Raw genomic sequence first — 21,407 nt, 5'->3', positions numbered from 1 at the left:
AAGCCACTTATAAACTCCCCCGTGCATGAAAAAACATGGAAACCACATGCAAAGGCATCTGGGCTTACCCCCTGTGCCATGTAAGCACATTTTTACAGTCTCACAAATTGTGCTTATATGACTTGGGGCCCTTCCAGATGGCCTTTTTGTTGTGCGTTCGTGATTACTTGTGGTCATGATGGTATTGGGGTGCTTGTCTGTGACCTTACTTTCAATGCTTTTTGTGCCTGCAAAAGTTTTGGGGTGGGCATACTTCTTTGTTTCTAATCTGTGCATGTTCTGTAGCTTCCTGCTGAAATCCTGTGACTTTTATACCACAAATGTGCTGGTATTTTTTTTTTTGTCCTGCTTTCATTGTGCTGTAGTGCAAGAGTGCCCCTCCAGATGCATTGGGGAAGTAATGGAGAACAAATGAAATGGAATTATGTGTGGACAGTCTGTTATAAATCCACCACTAACGCACTATCATTGCATCAATGACCCGTTGCTGAGTATGCATACAAAGAAATCCTCTCATTTCTCGAGGGGGCCTTTATTTTTCTGGAGCGTCCACACAATGCCATCCCTGCCGTATCTTGCTTGTGGCTGTACTGTTAGTTTTGCGTTTGTTTCTGCAGACCATAGGAAAGTCTTGACTTTCTTCTTCCAGAAGAACCAACTAACAAATTTATGTTAACAAATTAAAGGCTAACAGATTTGTGATTTTAACAAATTAAAGGCTAACAAATTTATGTTGTCACAAGACTTTGTTTTGCAAGACTTTGCAAGAGACTATCATGGCTACTCCTCTGGAAATTGTTTCAAAGAAGGAAAGAATAGTGTAATATCCACAGGTGTAGATGGCCTCAGCATCTTTTTTTTTAAAAAAAGTATCTGGATTTCAATATGGGCAGGGCTGCTGTGGGCAGTTGAACCCTTGACAAAACTCAGTATGCGCTTGCTACAACCCTTGCAGTAGGTTCCAGTTTCTCACCCCTTAATTGATCAAGTAGCACTAAACCCTTTTTCTGGCTATAATTTAAAAAAAAAATCAAACTGAAAGAGTGTTGTTGTGCCATGACTCTACAATGCTAATCTTAAAAAATAAAGAGGAGAAAACCTTTTCATTCACCGTCGTCTGAGCAAGATGATTGACAGCAGTCACCTGGAAGGGTCTTTAGATCAGTTTTTAAAGACTAGCAGCATAGTACTACAACGTTCTCAAGTGGCTTGCTAATATTTTATTTTAAAGAGGTAACTGGAAAAGTGTTCATCACTAACTTGAAGGGTGATAAAAGTGGCACCCAGTACAAAGATTATATGAAAAAGCAGCATATAAATTTAAACATACTTTCAGTGAAAGCTCATTATAATACAGTACTGGGGTCGGAGAGCAAAGGGTGCACTTGCATTGTAGGGGTTCCACGTTACAATGAAAGCCGCTTACTGTGAACAGTATTTACTCAGGGCACATCATCATATCTGCGGTATATCCAGATCCACGGCACAGTTAGCTGCCTTAACAATGAGCTTCCAGTGTATGCTCAAACCATCTGACAACAGAGCAAATATGCAAATTACCACATCAATAACAATCAAGTGCTAAATCATTCCAAAACGTAACAATCCAACAGAATAACTCCATTTGATTACATGAATGTTATAACATTTAAAGGCAACATAAAAGAAACTATCAATCAATTAAAACATGTCAACTAATCATAGGTAAAGGTAAAGGTGTCTCCCCACTTATAGTGCGAGTCGTTTCTGACTCTTAGGGTGACGTCTTGCGACATTTACTAGGCAGACTGTATATATGGGGTGGGATTGCCAGTTCCTTCCCCGGCCTTTCTTTACCCCCAGCATATGCCGGGTACTCATTTTATCAACCACGGGAGGAGACCTCCTGATTGCTAGGCTAATGCCTATCCTTTGATCTCCTGCTGTCTCTCCCTTCCTGCTAGACTGATATGCTTAGGATGTTGACCACATCTCCTTCCTTTTTCTTCTTTCCCTTGAGAGGGAGAGCAGACATCTTCCTTTTGTGTCTCCCTCTCCTCCAAGCATAAGGGCAAACACTAGGCTTAGTGTCTGCGTCTCCAACTTAGCTAGTTAGCTAGATATAGAACTCTTTCCTATCAAGTATGTACCTCCAGAATAAAGTAGTTATTTCTTATTTTAAAGCTTAAAGTCTTAGTCTGACTAATTCCAGGGAAGGTGTAATCTTTAGCAAAGATTCAAACACACAAAGGCTCACTCGGACGCTCCATTCCCAATTTCGCTACTCTGCAACATAATAAACATCCCAAAATGCAGGAAAACAGTTTCCACAGCCCAGCTCGGATGCCACAGCCTCTGCTGGATGCTGTTGCTGCCAGGAAAGAATTCACAGTGGTACCTCCTTATATCCCTGTCCCAAATGCCAGCCAGAGCCCTACCTCAGGTGTTGCTGGTCTGGAGACCAGGGCTAGCCCTTCACCAGCACTCTTCAGCTACCAGAAAAGTTCCATTGCAGTTAAAGGGTTACTAGTCCTCAGCAAGTCAGATGTTCCAGGAGCAAGGGGAGGGGGACACAAGAAAACAGTCTGTCATCCCACCCCAGATGTTAACAGTCTCTTCTGGTTGCTGTCGATGTTGCTGCCGTACAATGAATGTGTACTGAGTGTCAAACAATGTTTCAGGTGAATTGGACCTACCCTACCCACTGTAGCTATGTTACCGCCACTGGTGTGGTTGGAACATAATAGAACAAACATACAGGGGAAAAACACAATGGCTTGTATAGCGTGCAAGGGCAATTGCAATTCTGCTTCTGGCTTACCGTGGAAGTCTGATGATTAGTGTTACGAGCTGCTCAGATGGAGGCTTATGACTAAATGCCCCAATGTACAAAAAAAATCCCTGCAAATAAGAAATGAGATGTTGCAGCCTGTCTCCCTGATGTGCTAGCTTTCTACCTGCAGGGGAGATTAATTTTTCTCCTATGAAGGAGCCATCAAACATGCAAGCTCCCACTTACAGTCTGAAGAGGTACCAGCCCAGGTATAGGTTTAGTCCTACCGTGAGAACTAGTCTTGGAGGCAGGGTTTGAGGCAACCTGAGACTCACCAGAGTTGCAAGGCGGGACAAAGCCTTTGGGTCAGGTTTGGAGGATATCCCAGGGCATTGTGGGCAGTCCTTTGCGGATGCTGTTGCCTTGCTTGTCAGCAAAGAGGCACAGAACTGGGAAGAAGCAATAAAACTTGTAACAGAAGTAAATATTTGCTCTTCAGAACGAGAGTGTTTACAGGCAGTAAATGGTGCAAGACTTCAAGTAGTGAAAATGTGCATGTGGGTGTATTTGTTATTATGTGCCTTCAAATCGATTATGATGTATGGCGACCCTATGAATCAGCGACCTCCAGTAGCATCTGTCATGAACCACCCTGTTCAGATCTTGTAAGTTCAGGTCTGTGGCTTCCTTTATGGAACAAATCCATCTCTTGTTTGGCCTTCCTCTTTTTCTACTCCCTTCTGGTTTCCACAGCATGATTGTCTTTTCTAGTGAATCCTGTCTTCTCATTATGTGTCCATAGTATGATAACCTCAGTTTCTGAGCTCCAACATGTGTAACTACGCTCTCAAGGAATGCAGCGCAGGACTGAAGGCCACAGAACAGGAAAGGAGTGTCTGTGTCTTGGTGCAAACCTTGAGGCAAAGAGATTCCTTCCTGCTTTTCTGGCCAGAGCTCCCTCACATCATTTCAGCTGTATTCCATGGCCCACTCCTGGGCCTTGTTGTTGTTATGTGCCTCCAAGTCGATTACGACTTATGGCGAGCCTATGAATCAGCAACCTCCAACAGCATCTGTCGTGAACCGCCCTGTTCAGATCTAGTAAGTTCAGGTCTGTGGCTTCCTTTATGGAATCAACCCGTCTCTTGTTTGGCCTTCCTCTTTTTCTACTCCCTTCTGTTTTTCCCAGCATTATTGAAGATTTAGTGGTGCTTTCGAGGCAGAGGTTTGGGAAAGGTGTCCAGGGCCGTGCACAGCAGAATTAGTATGTGTGTGTGCAAACTTAGCAGGGCAGACTTGCTGCATTTTGAAGCAAGCGAAGTGAAACCAAACGCAGGACCATCTAAAGAGCCTCTCCGGGAAGGCCAGTGATCGTAACGGGAAGGGTTATGGCATAGAGATGATGATGATGATATTTATTTATTTATTTAATTAATTTGTATCCCGCCCTTCCTCCCAGCAGGAGCCTTTGCTGTGCATGCAAAAGATCCCAGGTTCAATCCCTGGCATCTCCTTGTAGGACTTGGAATGTTCCCTGTGTGGAATCCTGGAGAGACTCTGCCAGTGTGGTACAATGGTTAGGGTGTTGGACTATGGCCTGGTAGACCAGGGTTCGAATCCCTGCTTAGCCATAAAGCTCACTGGGTGATCTTGGGTGAGTCACCAACTCACAGGGTGGTTGTGAGGATAAAATGGGGGGGGGAGAGAAAATAATAACCATGTACACCACCTTGTACAGCACCACAAGGGGGTGAGAGGCAGTAGCAGGAGGCTGCTTCATCGCAAGTGAAACTGTTTGTCCATTTAGCTCAGTGTCATTGACTCTGACTGGCAGAGCCTGTCCCATCACCTTGATCCTTTTAAACTGGAGATATCTCCTGCTGAGCTATGCCCCCCTTAACATGATGCTTACTAGCATTAATGTGCCTCTGGGGAAAACAAATTACCTTGAGATGGGGGTGATCCATCTATTTTGTTTCCATGTAATTTTGGGAATGTGTGAATACAAAAGCTGTGTTGGTGGCTGTTCATCTTGATATGCCCACATTCTCGTTTGGTCCATTTTCATTCCCCGCTTGTTTTTTTAAAGGCAATTTTTAACCCTTCCTTGGTGTGAAATGTGTGGGTTGCTAGGCATGCAAATGGGTTTGACAGTAAAGGTTGGCATTATAGGTGCTAATATTTCAAGGGCCCGATATCTTCCTGAAGCAGGGGAAAGTATTAAGCAATTTTGAGGGGGGTTGTGTGCTTCTTTGGGTGAAAGGTTGCAGCCCCACTCAGGGCTTGGCATGCCTAATGATGGTGAGTTGTTCTGCAAAAATTCTTTCCACCCTTTTCTGCATATCATTATTCAACTGTACAGGAGCTCTGACTTCAAGGTATCTGGCTATTCTAAAATGCTGCTTATAGAACTGGAAAGTTGTTGTAAATGCCTAAGATAACATGGCTGTCTGCCCGCCTTCTTCATAGTACCAGTTTTGGAGCTCTTGTGACATTTGGTGTTTTGTGTATTTTCTCTGCATGAATTATCCATATCAGAAGCTTGCCTGGAAGTGTTGGCTTGGAAACAGCAGATGCAAAGAGTAATGCTTGCTTAATGAAGGGCTGCTATTATGTAGGGCAGTAAAGCATGCTGCCTCTAAATGAACACAAAGCATAGCAATGGCTGAATATCAGCCATAGCTATGCAAGGATATTTGATGTTTGCATTCAACAACAGGGTCACAAATTAGCAGGGTTAGTGACTCTCCGTGGGTCAATTTAGGTGATGTGCCAAGCCATATTTAGAACAAACACTGTCAGTTTGCCTCTGTCAATTCAGGCATTGCTTAAAGCAGTCTTCCCCAACGTGGTGCCCCCGAGATGTTTTGGTCTACAACTGTATCAGCTCCAGTCAGTGTGGAAAGTTGTGGAGCTGTGGGCACCACTGGGAAAAGCAGGTTTAAATGATGGTGTGATGATGCCTTAATTAGGGGTTTGTGTTTGGAGCTGGTGTCTTGCCTTTCAAAGAAGACTTTCCTAAAAGCAGTTAGCAGAACGGGATTGGAAGAAGTGTGTATTGTAGGCAACATCACCCAGGATGTAAGACCTTGACAGCAATCTCCAATAGTTAATCTTCATGCTTATATTGCATGTGTTGGGTAGCCTGAAATTCTTGTCCCAATACCTGAGTCTGTGGGCAGCAAGGGTGGTGGGTGGCTGCTGGGATAATAATGTGAGATGCTGATTTTGGCACCCCCTTTTCATCTCCCTTGTGTTTGCCTCCCTTAAGTAAAATAAAGACAATTAAGCTTGCATCCACAATAGCACCAAGTCGCTTGTTTCATTGGCGGAAGGATTTGTGCTTGTGCAATGGAACTTTCCCCTCTCCTCCCTAGCACTCTCTTAAATTTCTTCAGAGGTCCCCAACCCTCCAGAGCAGATTTGGGGAGGGTGCCCAGCACACATGGGGAAAGGGAGCCAGGGAATTTACATTGCGCAAGCATAAATCCTTTTGTTAATGGAAGAAGTGCATTGGATACCAGCCATAGTCAGCTGCTGAAAAGTTTGTTTTTATGTGAGAGTTACTTTGCTGTTTCTGTTTGCATTGTTTTCATCCATTATTACATTTTAGTACTCTTATGCAATATATGTATAAGTAAAATATAGAATTGTTACCCTGACTTCTCTTTTTGTGTCTGCCTACTTTTAAGTGCCTGTGGCAGAGAATTTGTCATCACTGGAGAAATCTTGAGAATCCCAGAAATTGGAGAGTGTTTGTTTGGGGCTGCCTTGCAACGTCGAATAGCTTTTGTTCTCCTCTGGAACGGTCCAGAAGGACTGGCACAGGGATGGGCTTGAAATGTGGGAAAGAAGTGGAAACCTGCAAGACTGAATTGCACAATGTGAATGCTCACAAAGGTGGATCTGTGGGTCTTGGCAGCTGTGAAATGAAATGTGGACCTCTCCAAGAGGCTTGACGTTCACTTGAGGCTTCTCTGACGTGCTTGATGGCCTTTTAACAATTTCTCTCGGTTTGGAGGTATTTATAAATGCAGAAGGGCCTGTTGTGTGGCTCCAGAGTGCTCTTATTTTATTTTTTTAATTTGGATGTAAGTGGGTTGAACACAATCATTTTTAATATGACCCTTGCTGCAGACAGTTACATAACCCACTTGTGGGTTGATGGCAGGGATGCCTTTGACAAAGAGATTGTAACGTCATCTCTGCCCAGGTGAGTTCCACCCTTTTTGCATGCCATTAGGCACTTGTAGTGTCTGCAAGGTGCCACTTTGAAGGACTTGGATCTCCAAAAAGCTCTGCGTGGGCAAGGGGTGACAATCCCGTGCAGGACTCAAGTCAGTAACTCCACTGGACAGTACAGCTCAAACTGGTGCAGTGGTGGAGAGGCATAATTAAAAAAAAAATTGTTGCGCACCACCCAATCTCCGAGCTGTGAGGTTTCCAGGGGTCCCTGTGCTCGCCCTGCGTTTGGTTTCCTGGAGAAGAAGGTCAGCGGAGACTGTGGTGTCTTTATGAAATATGGTTTATTTATTTACACACATTCCAACCTGAGCTTAGGATGGAGGGGTTCAAGGCATTAGCAGTCCAATATCCAGCTTTTCCTTCAGGGTTACAGGAGGCATCCTAAAGCCATGGTGCAGAGAGCCAGTCTCTCTCCCTGCCTCCAGTTCCAGCCTTTTTTCAGACACACTCAAAACACAAACCTCTCTGAGGCACCGGGGGCGGGGGGGAGGCTCTCCTGAAGAGTTTCAATGGCAAAAGGGTCTTCCTGGCCCATTCACCAGTTGCTGGGCACCTGATAGACCCATTAACAAACCTGGCCACTCTATTAGCTTAACAAAAGAAACTCATCAGGATTCCAAATTGGAGGCTCGAAGGGGACTCATAGAAATTATCCATTTCAAGCCCCAAACTCACATCATTATTTTGTTGAAGAATAAATGTTGACAGGTCCAGCTGGTGCAGGGTGGGGAAGCTGTGCTTGCTGAGATTCTTTCTTCAGTACACAGCTATGGATGTTTACAGCCACTCTTATGTTAATGCACATTTTGCATGGGATCAGCCTAGCTGCCACACCATGCCCTTGGTGACAATGCCGAGTGCCTTTGATCAGTTTGGGGAAGTGCTTCCATTGCAAATTTTGAGCAGAGTGGATTGTAGGATCAGCCCAAGCATAAAGGGTGGCCATCTCCTCTGACTACAGCGTCTAGGGTGGCAGGAGCGGCAACATTTTAGGTGACTTCTAGACTGGGGGTGGGTGGGAAGATTTTGCTACAGTGAGTGCCAGAAGACCTGTGTACTTCAGAGGTATAGAGATATCTGGAGGACAGCTTGCAGCTTCTCCATGGGGACAGATGATATTTCAAGGGCTAGTTTAGGGCCTGTTCTCAAATGCATGTTTGTTTCTTCATTGCCCATATCAATGAAGTAGTGGTTGGCACATGTGAATAAGCCTATCGCAACTAAAATGTCTCAGACCATCCCATGGGAGGTCAAGCACAAGTCCCATGGAGCGTTTTGACGTCGGCACGCGTTGACTAATCAAAGCGTGTGGTGGCCTTTGCTAGACACTGCATGCGGAGACGAGACACATACAACTCGCTCCTAGCAGCTTTTTTAAAATGAAAAGCCACTAGTCTAGGCTGTCGACCTGAACAAAGGAGTAGCAGGGCATAGAGATGCTTAACCCGTTCCCCTCCAACCATTTCCCCCCCTTCTAAAATCATCTTCAAACGGCTATTTTGCAAATAGCAAATGGCTATTTTGCCTTGGGGGTGTGTCTGTGTAAAATACCAGTGATCCTGTCTTTTCTCTCTCTCTTACCTTTGGGTGGAAAAGCAACCGAGTGGAGGTGATCTTGAGTGGTGGGGAAAGGGCTATAAGCAACCCTTCCAGCCCACTATTCCTCCAAGTCAGCCTGGAAGTCTCATATGGCTCCTTCTTAATTTTTTTAAAAAAAATCTTTTAACATGGGAATGTTGCCTTTCACAGGTGCTCCATGGACAAGAAAGCTCACTGACCATTTACTATGATCATTGGGGAATCTCGGAAAACACAGGTTTTTTTTAACCTAAATCTTCAATTAGTCTGTGTTTTTGTGGAGCAACTCTTGGGCTTCACCAAACTTCCTCCTTAGAGAACCTTTAGCTGCGTCGGGGGAGAGAGTTCAGTGGTGAAAGGGACACCAAGCTACGTACCCTCTAGCCACCAAGGGAAGGGCTGTTGTTCAGTGGCAGAACACCTGCTTAGCATGCATGAGGTCCTGGGTGCAAACAGTGCCATCTCCAGGTCTGGCTGGGAGAGAGCTCTGTCAGGCCCCTTCCTGTCAGGATCCCACCTCAGGCGCCACCTGCTAGGTTCCCGCCTATGGTCACTGCCTTGTCATGGTCCCACCTCAGGGGCCTGCTCTCAAAACAGTTCTCTCACCGGCTCTAGCAAAGATCTCTCAAGATCCCACTGCTAGGCAGCAGCACCAGACACTCCCTGTAAACAATAATGCCTTGAGACTGTGCCTTTCTCTCCTCCTGGCTTATTGCTCCTTTGTGTCTGGGTGCACTTACAGGCCACAACCCCCCTGTATCTTTGTGCCTATAAAGATTACAGCCCTGGGTTGCTCTGGATACCTGATGATGTTACACTATCTCTTCACTGCTGCCACCATTTATATTGTTTTCCTACCTTGGTATATGCCCTGCCCACCCTTCTGGTCTGTGAAAGCCCAGCCAAGGATCAGGTGCTAGGTAAACCAAGAAATATTTATTTATATACACAGGGAATAACAAGATTACTTAAAGGTATAGTCAACAAGCATGCGGTTTCATAAGATGCGTTACTCTTTATGTTTCTTAGTCATCAATAACCTGCCTCACTATCCACCTAATCCAATCCACCCTACAACCCTCTCCAAAACCAACAGAACTCTCTCTCAACTGTCATCCTCTCATTTATACCTTCAGACACTCAAACGCTCAGCCAATCATTGTACAACATTCCAACCCATGTACTCCCCTCTCTCACTCAGTCTGCTTACCACATATACTCTAATAAACCCGCACTTACCATATTTACAGTATTATATATACAGGGACATCACAAGCTCCCATCCGAAACCCCAAAGAGCAGCTGCCGGTTAGTGTAGACCAGGCTTCCTCCAGATTATTATTATTATCATTATCATTATCACATTTGTATACTGGCCCATAGCTGAAATTCTCTGGGTGGTTTACAACCATTAAACACATTAAAAACAAACATACAAATTTAAAAACACATTTAAAAAAAAAACAATTTAAAAACACATGCTAAAATGCTTGGGAGAAGAGGAAACTCTTGACCTGGCGCTGAAAAGATGACAGTGTTGGTGCTAGGTGCACCTCGTCAGAGAAATGTTTCCATAATTTGGGGGCCACCACTGAGAAGACCCTCCAGGCATTTCTTTGGCCACAGCTCCCATCAGCCAGCATGGGAAGGGCTGGCACAGGCAATACTGAGTTAGGTGGACCCATAAGCCTGACTTGGGATAAGGCAGCTCTCTCCATTTTGTTGTGTGTGGGTTGGCAGCGCTGCTTTCCTGAATGGTTGCCCCCCATTGCCCCTGCAAGTGGTGCTATAGCACTGTTCAAATGCGGTGCACCTGTGGACGCAGTAGATGAGCTGTTCAAACGCACGAGTGCGCACTCTGTGATGTAAATTCATGCACATGTGTAGGGACAGCTTATCCTGGCTTCAGTGTGATTTGTGAATGAGCCTTGTGTGTTGTATTATCATTTGGAAGCATTTGGAAGTTGGGGGAGAATCGGCAGCCAGCGGTTAGCAAAGGGACCCCTCTCCTTGTGCTGTGCGAGTGTTGCTCCCTGTAAAACCATCGCACGCACCCGTGAATCTCACCAAATGTGACACCTAAGTGGGACTGGGCGTCTTGGTTCAGCCTTTAGCGCAGGTGAGGAGGGCCCATTTTGCAAGCGTGGGGAGCGGGATGACGATTGATTTTTGCTAAACATTTATGATCGACTCAGCTAAGAATTTTGAAAGGATTTGCTGTTCCTGGTGCACTTTCACTTCTGGCAATCAGGCATTACTGGGTTCTCTGTCACTGTAGAAACCTGTTTGATTAGAGGTGACAGGGACAGAAGCTAAGCCTCTCTAATTAATTATTTTTCACTAACTTCCGCTACAACATCACCAAGGTGAAAAACACAGTGTGGCAGCTCATCAGCTGGGTGTGCTCTAATGGCAGGGTTGATATAGCTGCCCTCTCCCTACGACACTTGGACTTACAAGCAAGCCATGTCTGTTTCAGTTGTCTTTATCGGGTCTCTACAAGGTTGGGCCATCAGCAGATAGGAGGTGACAAATTCTCCAGATAAAGGGATTCCGCCTTTCTGGTTTTGCATTTTAATCCATCTGTTGTGAACTGCTCTGTTTAGGTGTGAGGTTGCTACAGGTAAACCTGGGCAGGTGGACTGGGCTGCATGTAGGAATTATTCTAGTGCAGCCTTGCCCAATTTCTCCAGATGTTTTGGGCTACATCTGGCCCCAGCCAGCACAGGGTCCAAAACATCTGGAGGGCACCATGTTGGAGAAGGCAGTGGTGGTGGTGATTTCATTTATTGCTTTCATCCTCACTTTTTACAAAAGTCTCAAGGTGACTTGCAAAGATTTAAAATAAAGCAGAACAATGGAATGATGCAGTTATAGTGGATGCTCATCGAGTGGGTAGCCTTAGCATAAATTAGCACAAAGTGCTAGCTGCCAGTGCATTTCTGGATTCTATTCAAAGTCTTTTAAAGCCCTCAACTGTTTGGGACCAGACTCCCTTAGGGTCCCAAAGGTCTATGGCAGAGGCCCAGTTGAGATGCCCATTGTTTAAAAGCTATTCAATCAGCAGGCACAAGGAATGGGAGCTCCCTCCCCCGCAGTGCCTCCCTATTTATGGAACTCAATTTCAGGGGAGGTCAGGAATGGCCCATCAACAACCACTTTTAAAGGAGCTTTAAAGATGTACTTTTTAAAGAGTGGCCTCTGGAGATCAAGATGTGACGTTGGCCATTGGCAGAATATTTCGGACCCTGTACCTAACCATGCTGGCTTTAGCCTATTTTATTACTGTTGTCAGGTTTGGTAATTTCACTGTTGCATCGTTGACGATTATTTTTGATGGGTGATCTTCAGTAGTACACTTATATCCCACCTTTCCTCCAAGAAGCTCCAGGCAACATACTCGACCCCCTGCCATTTTATCCTTAACAGCCCTGTGAGGCACGGTGGGGAAGAGATGTAGCTCAATAGTAGAGCGTCTACTTTACCTGCAGAAGATCCCAGGTTCAGTCTCCAATGGCATCTCCAGGTAGGCCCGGGGAAAGACTCCTGCCTGAAACCTGGAGAGGCGCTGCCAGCTATTGTAAGCGTTATTGAGCTAGATGGACCAGTGGTCTGACTCAATATAATAAGATAGCTTCCTATGTAAGGGTGAGGGGTGGTGACTGGCTCAAGGCCATCCCTTGAGCTTTATGAGTTGGGATTTGAGCCTGGATCTCCCTGTTCCTAATCTAACCGTGTACTCACATCAATATTTAGACAGGCTTCTGGGTATCAAGATATGCACTGTTTGTTTTGGCAGGTGCAGGTCAAAAACAGCGTTGCATTTGGAATGTAGCCATTGAAAGATACTGAAGTCGTGTGTGTATATGTTTTGCAGCTGAAGGGTGACGGTGGGGACAAATATATGCTTTGTGGAAACTGATGGTTTGTTAAAGACTTGCATTTTCTGTGCACCTGCCTGCTTGTAATATTTCTCAGCTTGTAATATTACTAAATAAACATATATAGTTACAAAGTCATAAGCTTCCAGTACTCTGATTCAAGGAAACAAACCCAGTAACAGCCTTTGGAATTTACTGCTGTGGAACAATATCCTCTCTCCTGCACAGAAGTTCTCAGCTATTTAGTTTCTGGCAAAGATCAATCTCATTTTCATTTCCAAGAGAATCCTTCTGTCTTTGAGACCTGATATATGTATTTATTTAATAGGTTTTATATACCAACTCATCGCCAAAACCTATAAATGATTTACATAAAATAGACATTAAAATTACCTATAAAATCAAATGTTAAAAACAAGTTAGCCTAAAAATGTCAAAATACAAATAAAACTGGCAGCTTCTAAATTATAAATTAAAAATCACATGTTAAAGTACATGTGACATTCGCATGTCTGGCTAGGCTTGCTTAAGTGAAAGATATTAGGAGGTGGTGAAAACAGTCATGACTGTACTTGAAGGGACAGCAGAGGCTAGACTTGGCCTGGGCCTGTTGGCTACCAGTTGCCAACCCCTAGTTCCCAAAACAACCCTTGCAAAAAGTGTGGCAATGTTGGTTTTGTGAACAGTTAAACCAAAAGGCAAACTCTGGTCTTCAGAGTTGGCTTGGAATTTCTGGTGCCTTTGGGATCTGTCAATGTGTAACTTTCGGTTGGCTTATGGAGGAGATAAATCTGCTTGTAAACAGGAAGCATGTTTTGGTGTCTTTTGCCAAATCTCCCCCTTCCATAGGGCATCTGCTAACAAGTTCAAACGGCAGTGAATCTTCTTTTAACCAAAGGAAATAAAATGTTGGCAGGGATCTTGCGGTTCAGTCTTGCGCCTTCTGTTTTGCTTATGTGCTTGGATGGAGGCTATTTCAAAGGTTGTTGACTTGTGTTCTTTTTTCGTGAGTTGACATGCCCTGTTCACGTGGGTGAGGAATTCCAGAGTGATGCAGCTGCACCCCCTTGGGTCATTGTCAAATGATTCATTTTGCAGGGATTCCTGTGCTGCCGTTCTCTTGGTCAGATATCACCCCGCGGTTTTATTTTGTCACCTGGGGCCAACCAGACGTGGCAGTGGCTGCCACAACTCCTGCAAAGCCATAGGGAGGGAGGGAAGGATCTGTCAATTTCCGTGCACCTGCCTGCTTTGCAGTTTCCCATTTTCCCAGTCTTAAATTCAGTTCACATTTCTGCAGCAATTTGCATTTTAAAAAAATCCTCATGAAAATTCTTCAGTGTTTTAGGGTGAAGTTCTCCCAATAAACACATTTTTGTGTGCAGTTTTGACTAACGTACCACATTTTTTGCAAGCAGTTTCTCCTAATACATTGCGTCTTTGTATGTTATTTTCACCAATGTGTTTATTTTTATGAACATTTCTCCCAATATCTGCATGTTTTGTAAGCATTGCTTTGCTGGAGAACCACATTGTAAAATTTGGATAAGTGTGAATTTGAAAGGATGTCTGTGTTTCAGTTGATGCGTTGTTTCGGAAAGTGCAAATTTGATAAATTTGGCTTCAAATATGAATTGAATTGCTTTCCTGTCCCTAGCTGCAGGTATAGTGGAAGAGTGTTTTTCAGTTTGGATATGGTGGGAGGTCCTGATTGGAATCTTTGTGAAGCTGGCTGTAGTACATTGGAAAGATGCTCTCCGTCCTCACCTCTCAGATTGGGGTGTGGTTGAAGTAAGGATATATATTGTATGCAATATTTTTGTGAACCTTTAATTAAGACCCCAAAGAGGGTGTGGAGGCTATGCTCACAGGGGTATTCCTTTGTTTTACAAAGGGATTAAATACATTTCATGGAAACTGGTCCTGACCAAAACCAGTTGCAAGGAATACCAGCTGCAGGGAGACATCAGCTAGGAGGCTGTCGCCCTTATGACTCCCTTATGGGCATCCTAGAGGCATCTGATTAGCCCCTGTAAGAACAGAATGTTGGGAGCAAACTTTGGTCTGATCTAGCAGGATTCTTATGCTTTGTTGGGACTGCTTAACTGCAAATATTAAACAGAGGTTTCACAGATTTTGAAAGCGTTTTAGCTGTTCTATTGTCAAAGGCTGCCAAGAGCAGCTAGCATGCATTCTTAAAAATAAAAACGTCTTAGATTTCTTAGACCCAAGGTGGCATACTTTAAAAAAAAGATGCATAAATTATATTGAAAATTTCTCATCCAAGGTTTGGCCAGTACGATACGGTGTCCCCCAAGGCTCCGTATTATCCCCAATGTTATTCAATATTTATATGGAGCCCCTAGGAAGGATTATCCGTGAATTCGGAATACACTACCATCAATACGCAGATGACACCCAACTCTACTATTCTTTCCCTCCAGATACCATAGAGGCGGTTCGTCCCCTAAACCAATGCCTGGTTGCCATACAAAACTGGACTAATAGGAATAAATTAAAACTTAATCCAGAGAAGACGGAGGTTCTGTTAATTGGACAAAAACCGTCTCATGAAATTAAAAACCTACTTACCTTAGACGGGGTCCCACTCCCTCTGAAATCCCAAGTTCGGAGTTTGGGTATTATCTTAGATTCCGCTCTGTCCCTTGAACCTCAAATTGCAACAGTATCCAGAAGTGCTTTCTGTCAATTAAAACTAGTCCGTCAACTCCGTCCTTTTTTTAGAGATGTCGGACTTGAAGCAAGTGACACAGGCTCTTGTGACCTCAAGACTGGACTATTGCAACTCCCTATATATTGGACTATCTGCAAGATCACTTCGCCCGCTTAAGCTGATACAGAGAGCGATGGCAAGAATGCTGACCAGAGCAAGCCCACAGACACACACCACACCTCTGCTTTATCAACTTCACTGGCTTCCGATCTCATTCCGTCATCAGTTTAAAATCTTAGTATTAACTTTTAAAGCTCTAAATGGTTTAGCACCAATATATTTATCAAATCGTATTCTGGAATTTAAACCTCAGCGACCGACAAGAATACCTTTTGAACACTCTCTCATTGTCCCATCCACCTTTATAATCCGCCGTGCCAATACTAGAAATGAAGCCTTCTCGACCATAGCGCCCATCCTATGGAATAATCTTCCACCAGAGATCCGACGTTCTTCTTCACTCATGGACTTTCGCTGTCAGTTAAAAACTTTTTTGTTTCGTTTAGCTTTTAAACATTTAATAGTTAATTGATTTTTAATGTTGTTACTGTACTCTTATTATTGTTATTTTAGATTGTATTAGATATTGTTACTGTTCGCCGCTCTGAATTCTATGAACTAGGGCGGGGTATAAATTATTAAAATAAATAAATAAATAAACAAATCAATAGTGAGCAGTTATCCATATAATATTAAAGCCACATTGCCCCATAAAAATAACTATCATCACCAACAATAGTGATAAATGAACAAAATGCCACTAAAAAACCCAGCCCATCACATACCATAAAATTCTTGGGAGACGAGGTGGGTCATAACTTGCCAGCAAAAAGTTGGTAATGTTGATACCAGGCAGGCTTCTTTGGGGAAAGCATTCCATAAATGGGGGCCATAACCGAAAAGGCCTTCTCCCTTGTTGACTCACTCTGAACCTCTATTGGTGGGGGTACGAAGAAGGAACAGGCCCTCCCCTAAGGCTTACAGTCTGAGGCCCCCTCACAAAATGGATCAGGAGCACAGAGGAAAACAAGCAAAGTTAGCCACCAGTTCTTAAAAGTTAAATAGTCGTTCTTTTAATGACCAGCTGAACTGTTCCCATTCCAGAGAGGAGCTAAATTCATATTTTATTTTATTTTTGCGTCTGGTTCATGAACCCCCTGAAGCCCATCCATGGATCCCCTAGGGGTCCATGGACCAGAGATCAAGATCCCCAGGCCTAGACCTAAACTAGGGATAGTCAATGTGGTGCCTTCCAGATGCTGTTGGACTCCAAGTCCCATCATGCCTGGCCATTGTTCATGCTGCCTAAGACTGATGAGAGTTGTAGTCTAACAACATCTGTAGGGTCCCTCGTTGGTTACCCTTGGCTTAAACCTTGGATGGCTGTCAGAGGGGTGAAGTGAGAGCTTTGTGGAAGTGAGGCTAGGAGGCATGGTTCCATTCTCCTTGCATGTGGAAGGCCAACGAGTGGATAAAGACCACCGTTTGTATGCTAATTCCTACCCTTAGAAAGTGACCTGCACATTGAGAGATGACTTGCATATCTTTCTGCTTTCATGGGAAAGTTTCTGCAGAGGAGCTGATGGCCAAACCTTTATCTCTCTCTCTTTCTTTGCGTCCTTTCTGTCTCCAGGTACAGGGTCCGGTATCCTCTCAGCTCTTCAGGATCTGTCCTGGCTGTCCAAGTCCAAAGTAGAGAAGCAACTGCAGATCATCTCTGTGCTGCAATGGCTGCTGTCTTTCCTCGTCATGGGTAAGTCAAGAGGCTTTCCGTCTCGAAGGCTTGGGTCTCTTTCACTTTTGGTGTTTTGTCATTAGGTCTGTTTAAAAATACCTGTGCATTTGCCCCCAAGGGCAAACTCTGGATTCCAGGGGGGTTGCATCGGCTCTTCCCAACTTTTGGGTTCCCAGATGTTGCTGGACTACAACAACAATGGTTTATTACGGTCAGTGACCAGAAGAGAAAAACATAAAAATAACATATATATTACATATCTAAAATATATAATTGGCTATACAGACAATATTTAAAAGGGGCAAATATAAAATGATTTAACAGATAACATAAAATGTAACCATCCCTTGTTTACAAATATTTTACGGAGATCCATAGCAGCAGCAAAAAATTGTGCAACTCTGTATGTGATAGAAGGATCTAAGTCTGCAAATAAAAAACGCATGTAGGAAGTTACATCCCTACCTGGCAGTTTCTGAAGCAGAGGGGAAATAAAGCGACTGCGAAGCTCATTGTAGAATATGCAGTCTAACAATACATGAGTTGCCGTCTCAATAACTCCCGAGTCACAAGGGCAGTAACGATCAGATCATGGAATTTTATAATATCTACCCTCCAAAAGGGAAGATGGAAGAACATTGTATTTAGCCAGTGTAAATGCCTTTCTCAATCTTGGGTAATGGAGAGAGATTAAATACTGCGCTAAGGAAAAAGGCTTTAAACTTAAAGTGCAAACAGAATTATTATCAACAAGAGATAAATGCTGTTGGAATTCCATATCAAGGATTCTCTGCTTGATATCCGTCATGGCCTTTGATGGACCCGAGGCTAGGCTAGATGGAGGGGAGAAACCTAGGCGTGCCAGTTTATAAAATAGAGATTTCTTCCATTTTGATTGGTGAGAATCCAGCAACACAGAGGGGGCCAATCCTACTGGAGCATAAACCAATTTAAACCAGTACCTAAATTTAAGTATCCAGATACGAGCCTCAATAGAAGGGAGGCCAGCCTCTAAACGGAGCTTCACATTAGAAACACATGGGGGAGTACCAAAAATGCTCCTAAGAAATTTAGACTGCACTGTTTCTAGGGGAGCATAGGAGCCATAAGTGCTGACCTGTGGACCATATAATAATTGGGAAATCACCTTGGCAGTGAACACTTGAAGCGCAGAAGGCACGTATTGGCCCCCATTCGAATAAAAAAATGATAAGAGGGCCTTGGAAGTCCTATTAGCAGTCGCGTTGGCCATTTCTGCCTGACTGTGCCAAAGACCAGAGGAATGGAAGGTGATCCCCAAATATCTATATGAGGGGACCTGTTCGATGGGTGTACCATTTACTGCCCACCGGTGATGGAGTCGCTTCCTGCCAAAGACTACAACCTTAGATTTGCTATAGTTTATCGTCAACATATGCTTGGTGCAGTGTGCAGCAAGAGCTTTCAAAAAACAGCGGAGGCCAGTACTTGACAGCGATAGTAGGACCACATCATCGGCATATAATAATATCGATAGGGATCTATTAGCTAAGGAGGGATAATGCGAGGGAATCAACATCCGGCTCTTGATTAGAGAGTTTATATAAAAATTGAAAAGAGTTGGAGCCAGTATGCAACCCTGTTTGACTCCCTTAAAGGTGGAAATGGGGTTAGAAAGATTACCCGCCTGATTGCAACTGATCCTAATTTGTGAATTATGATGCAGACCTCGGATCAGGGCAAGTAGGCCCCATCTATAGAGAAGGATTCTAGTTTAGACCATAGTTTGTCTCTTGAGATGGAATCAAATGCAGCCTTAAAATCAATAAAGGCGGCAAAGAGAGATCCACCTGGTTTGGCAATGTATTTGTCTATAAGGTGTTGTAGCACAAAGACATGGTCCAGGGTGGAGCGATGGATGTGAGGGCGATCTGGCTGCGACATTTGTCACCCCATTGATTGCCAGGGTTGATTCGGCTGATCTGGCTGGCTAGGCAGGTGTCCCCTTCCTCCCTCACCGCTCCATGTGCGTCCCTCCCGAAGCTCTGCGCTCGGTGGAAGAGGACGACCATCCCAGATAGAAGGCGTGTACCGTTCTTCGGTCAAGGGTATACGATAGCTGCGCTCCCCTGTTAGAACCTCCAAACAAGCTGGACTACAACTCCCATCAGCCCCAGCCAGCATGGCCAATGGTCAGGAATTATGGGAACTGTAGTCCAGCAATATCTGGGGACCCAACGGTTGGAAAAGGCTGCTCTAGATGCTTTGGTTTGGCTTGGCTACCCAGGCAGCCAAACTTTGGTGTCAGAGCTTCGCCTCACCCCTTCTGAGTAAGGATGGAAAGATCAGTCATTTTCCTTTCTCTCAGTTTCTCATTGTTCAAGCCTAGAAAAGGTCCTCAAATGCAAAGGTGTATCACTGAACACCAAAGTCAGGATCATTCAGACCATGCTATTCCCGATCTCTATGTATGGATGTGAAAGCTGGACAGTGAAAAAAGCTGATAAGAGAAAAATCCACTCATTTGAAATGTGGTGCTGGAGGAGAGCTTTGCGCATACCATGGACGGTGAAAAAGACAAATAATTGGGTGTTAGAACAAATTAAACCAGAACTATCACTAGAAGCTAAAATGATGTAACTGAGGTTATCATACTTTGGACACATCATGAGAAGACACGATTCACTAGAAAAGACAATAACGCTGGGAAAAACAGAAGGGAGTAGAAAAAGAGGAAGGCCAAACAAGAGATGGATTGATTCCACAAAGGAAGCCACAGACCTGAACTTACAAGCTCTGAACATCTGTTCATGACAGATGCTCTTGGAAGTCGCTGATTCATAGGGTCGCCATAAGTCGTAGTCGACTTGGAGGCACATAACAACAACAACAACATTATTTCTGTAGCAACTTGAATTTTTTAAAAAATCTCATGAAAGTTTTTCAGCATTTTAGTGTGAAGTTCTAAAAAACACATTTTTCTGTGCAGTTCTGACTACTGTACAGATTTTTCTCAGCAATTTCTCCTAATATAATGCAATTTTGTATGCTGTTTTCGCTAATATATTTGTTTTTAGACACTCTTCCTCCTAATATAAACATTTTTGTAAACACTGGTTGGAGAGCTGCACCACAAAATTCAGTTAAGTGTGAGTTTTGAAGGATGGCCATGTTTCGGCTCTCATATTGTTTTGGGAACTGGATTTGATAGATTCACCTTCAAATGCAAACCAAATCTAATTTCTCCCCCATCAGTACTTCTTGGTAATCATGCATAGGGTTGTGCTGAAGTAAAGAGTATTAAATGGGGCTTGCTTCTAAGTGTGCATAGGGTTGCAGGCTGAATCCCAGACACCCAGCTGAGAGAAGGGTGCAGGCGCCTCAAGCACTGGCTGTCAAAACAGCCAGCTCCAAGCTCGAGGGGGAGGCGGGAACTCATCTCATCCCCTTTGGCAGCGGTTCGGTGAAACAGTCTTTTCGGAGAGCAGAAGTGTGAACTCCTGGCTTTTTCACACACCTTCTATAGCAGGGAGGGAGAAAATGTTTCAGCCTGAGGGCTACTTTACCCTCTGGGCAACCTTCCAGGGCCACATGCTACTGGTGGGCGGGCCCAGAAGCAAATGTGGGTGGGGCAACAAATGTAAATGTTGCCTTTGTACAGTAAGCTAGTTTCTACACACCCTTGCACACCTTCTCTGTCCTCCATCTGGGCAAGGAAGAAGCATAATCAGAGTTCAAGATGATATCGCAGCTTGGCAAAAAAAAAAAAAAGGGAAAAAAGAGGGGGGGGTAAAGCAGGTCCAGGGACACGAGGAGACGGTGTGTGGCTGAGGAGGTATAATATGGGGAGAGTTCTGAGGGCCAGGGAGAGAGGCCTGGAGGGCCACATTTGCCCCTGGCCTGCAATTCTCCATCCCTTTAGTTTAAATTTCACCCACCTGCCCCATCAATTGAGGAATAGTGGCTTCCTAAGACCATTTGTAGAACTGGGGTGTGTGTGTGAGTTTTGCATTGATTTGAACCAACTGGCCAATTTGTGAAGACCTCACTTAATGCCTCCCCACCATTTTTTCATCCTGGATGGCAACAAAATCTAAGCATCATTCTTGTTTTACATTTTAATTCTTCAGTGCCATCCATGCACAAGAGGGGTTTTTCAGCAGATCTGGGGGGGCCCTAAGGTTTGTAGAAGTGCAAGAAGAATCTTTGGGGGAGAAACTCTAAAGGGGAAGGGAACCCCAAAACAGCTCACTGAGAACTGAGTGCGCTCAGTGATGGTCCTGAAAAAGAGCCCTCCTCCCTGCAGCGTTGAGCTGTAGGTCCTCAGCAGCCTGCTTACATTTCTGTGTAACTGTAGCCTCTTTTCATATGATTAGGGTTAAATGGGTGTGTGTTGAGTGGCTGCATACCCAACATACATTTAAAACACATGACTTCCGCCCAAAGAATCCTGGGAATGGTAGTTTACCCTTCACAGAGCTACAGTTTTCGGCAGCCTTAACA

At 44.2% G+C, this 21,407-nt stretch overlaps 1 protein-coding gene across 1 annotated transcript in view; it reads left to right on the top strand.

Moving 5' to 3' along the window:
- DGAT2 (diacylglycerol O-acyltransferase 2) overlaps nt 1–21,407 on the top strand; it is a 43,026-nt gene that overhangs the window by 9,607 nt on the left and 12,012 nt on the right. The window contains exon 2 of the mRNA XM_061629052.1: nt 16,824–16,943. Coding sequence (XP_061485036.1) covers nt 16,824–16,943 — 120 coding nt within the window. The remainder of the gene's footprint in view (nt 1–16,823; nt 16,944–21,407) is intronic.

The sequence above is a fragment of the Rhineura floridana genome, chromosome 5 (genome assembly GCF_030035675.1).
Source record: "Rhineura floridana isolate rRhiFlo1 chromosome 5, rRhiFlo1.hap2, whole genome shotgun sequence".
NCBI classification, from domain to species: Eukaryota; Metazoa; Chordata; class Lepidosauria; order Squamata; family Rhineuridae; genus Rhineura; species Rhineura floridana.
Note: the sequence above shows the minus strand (reverse complement) of the source record. Positions and strands in the feature narration are given on the sequence as shown.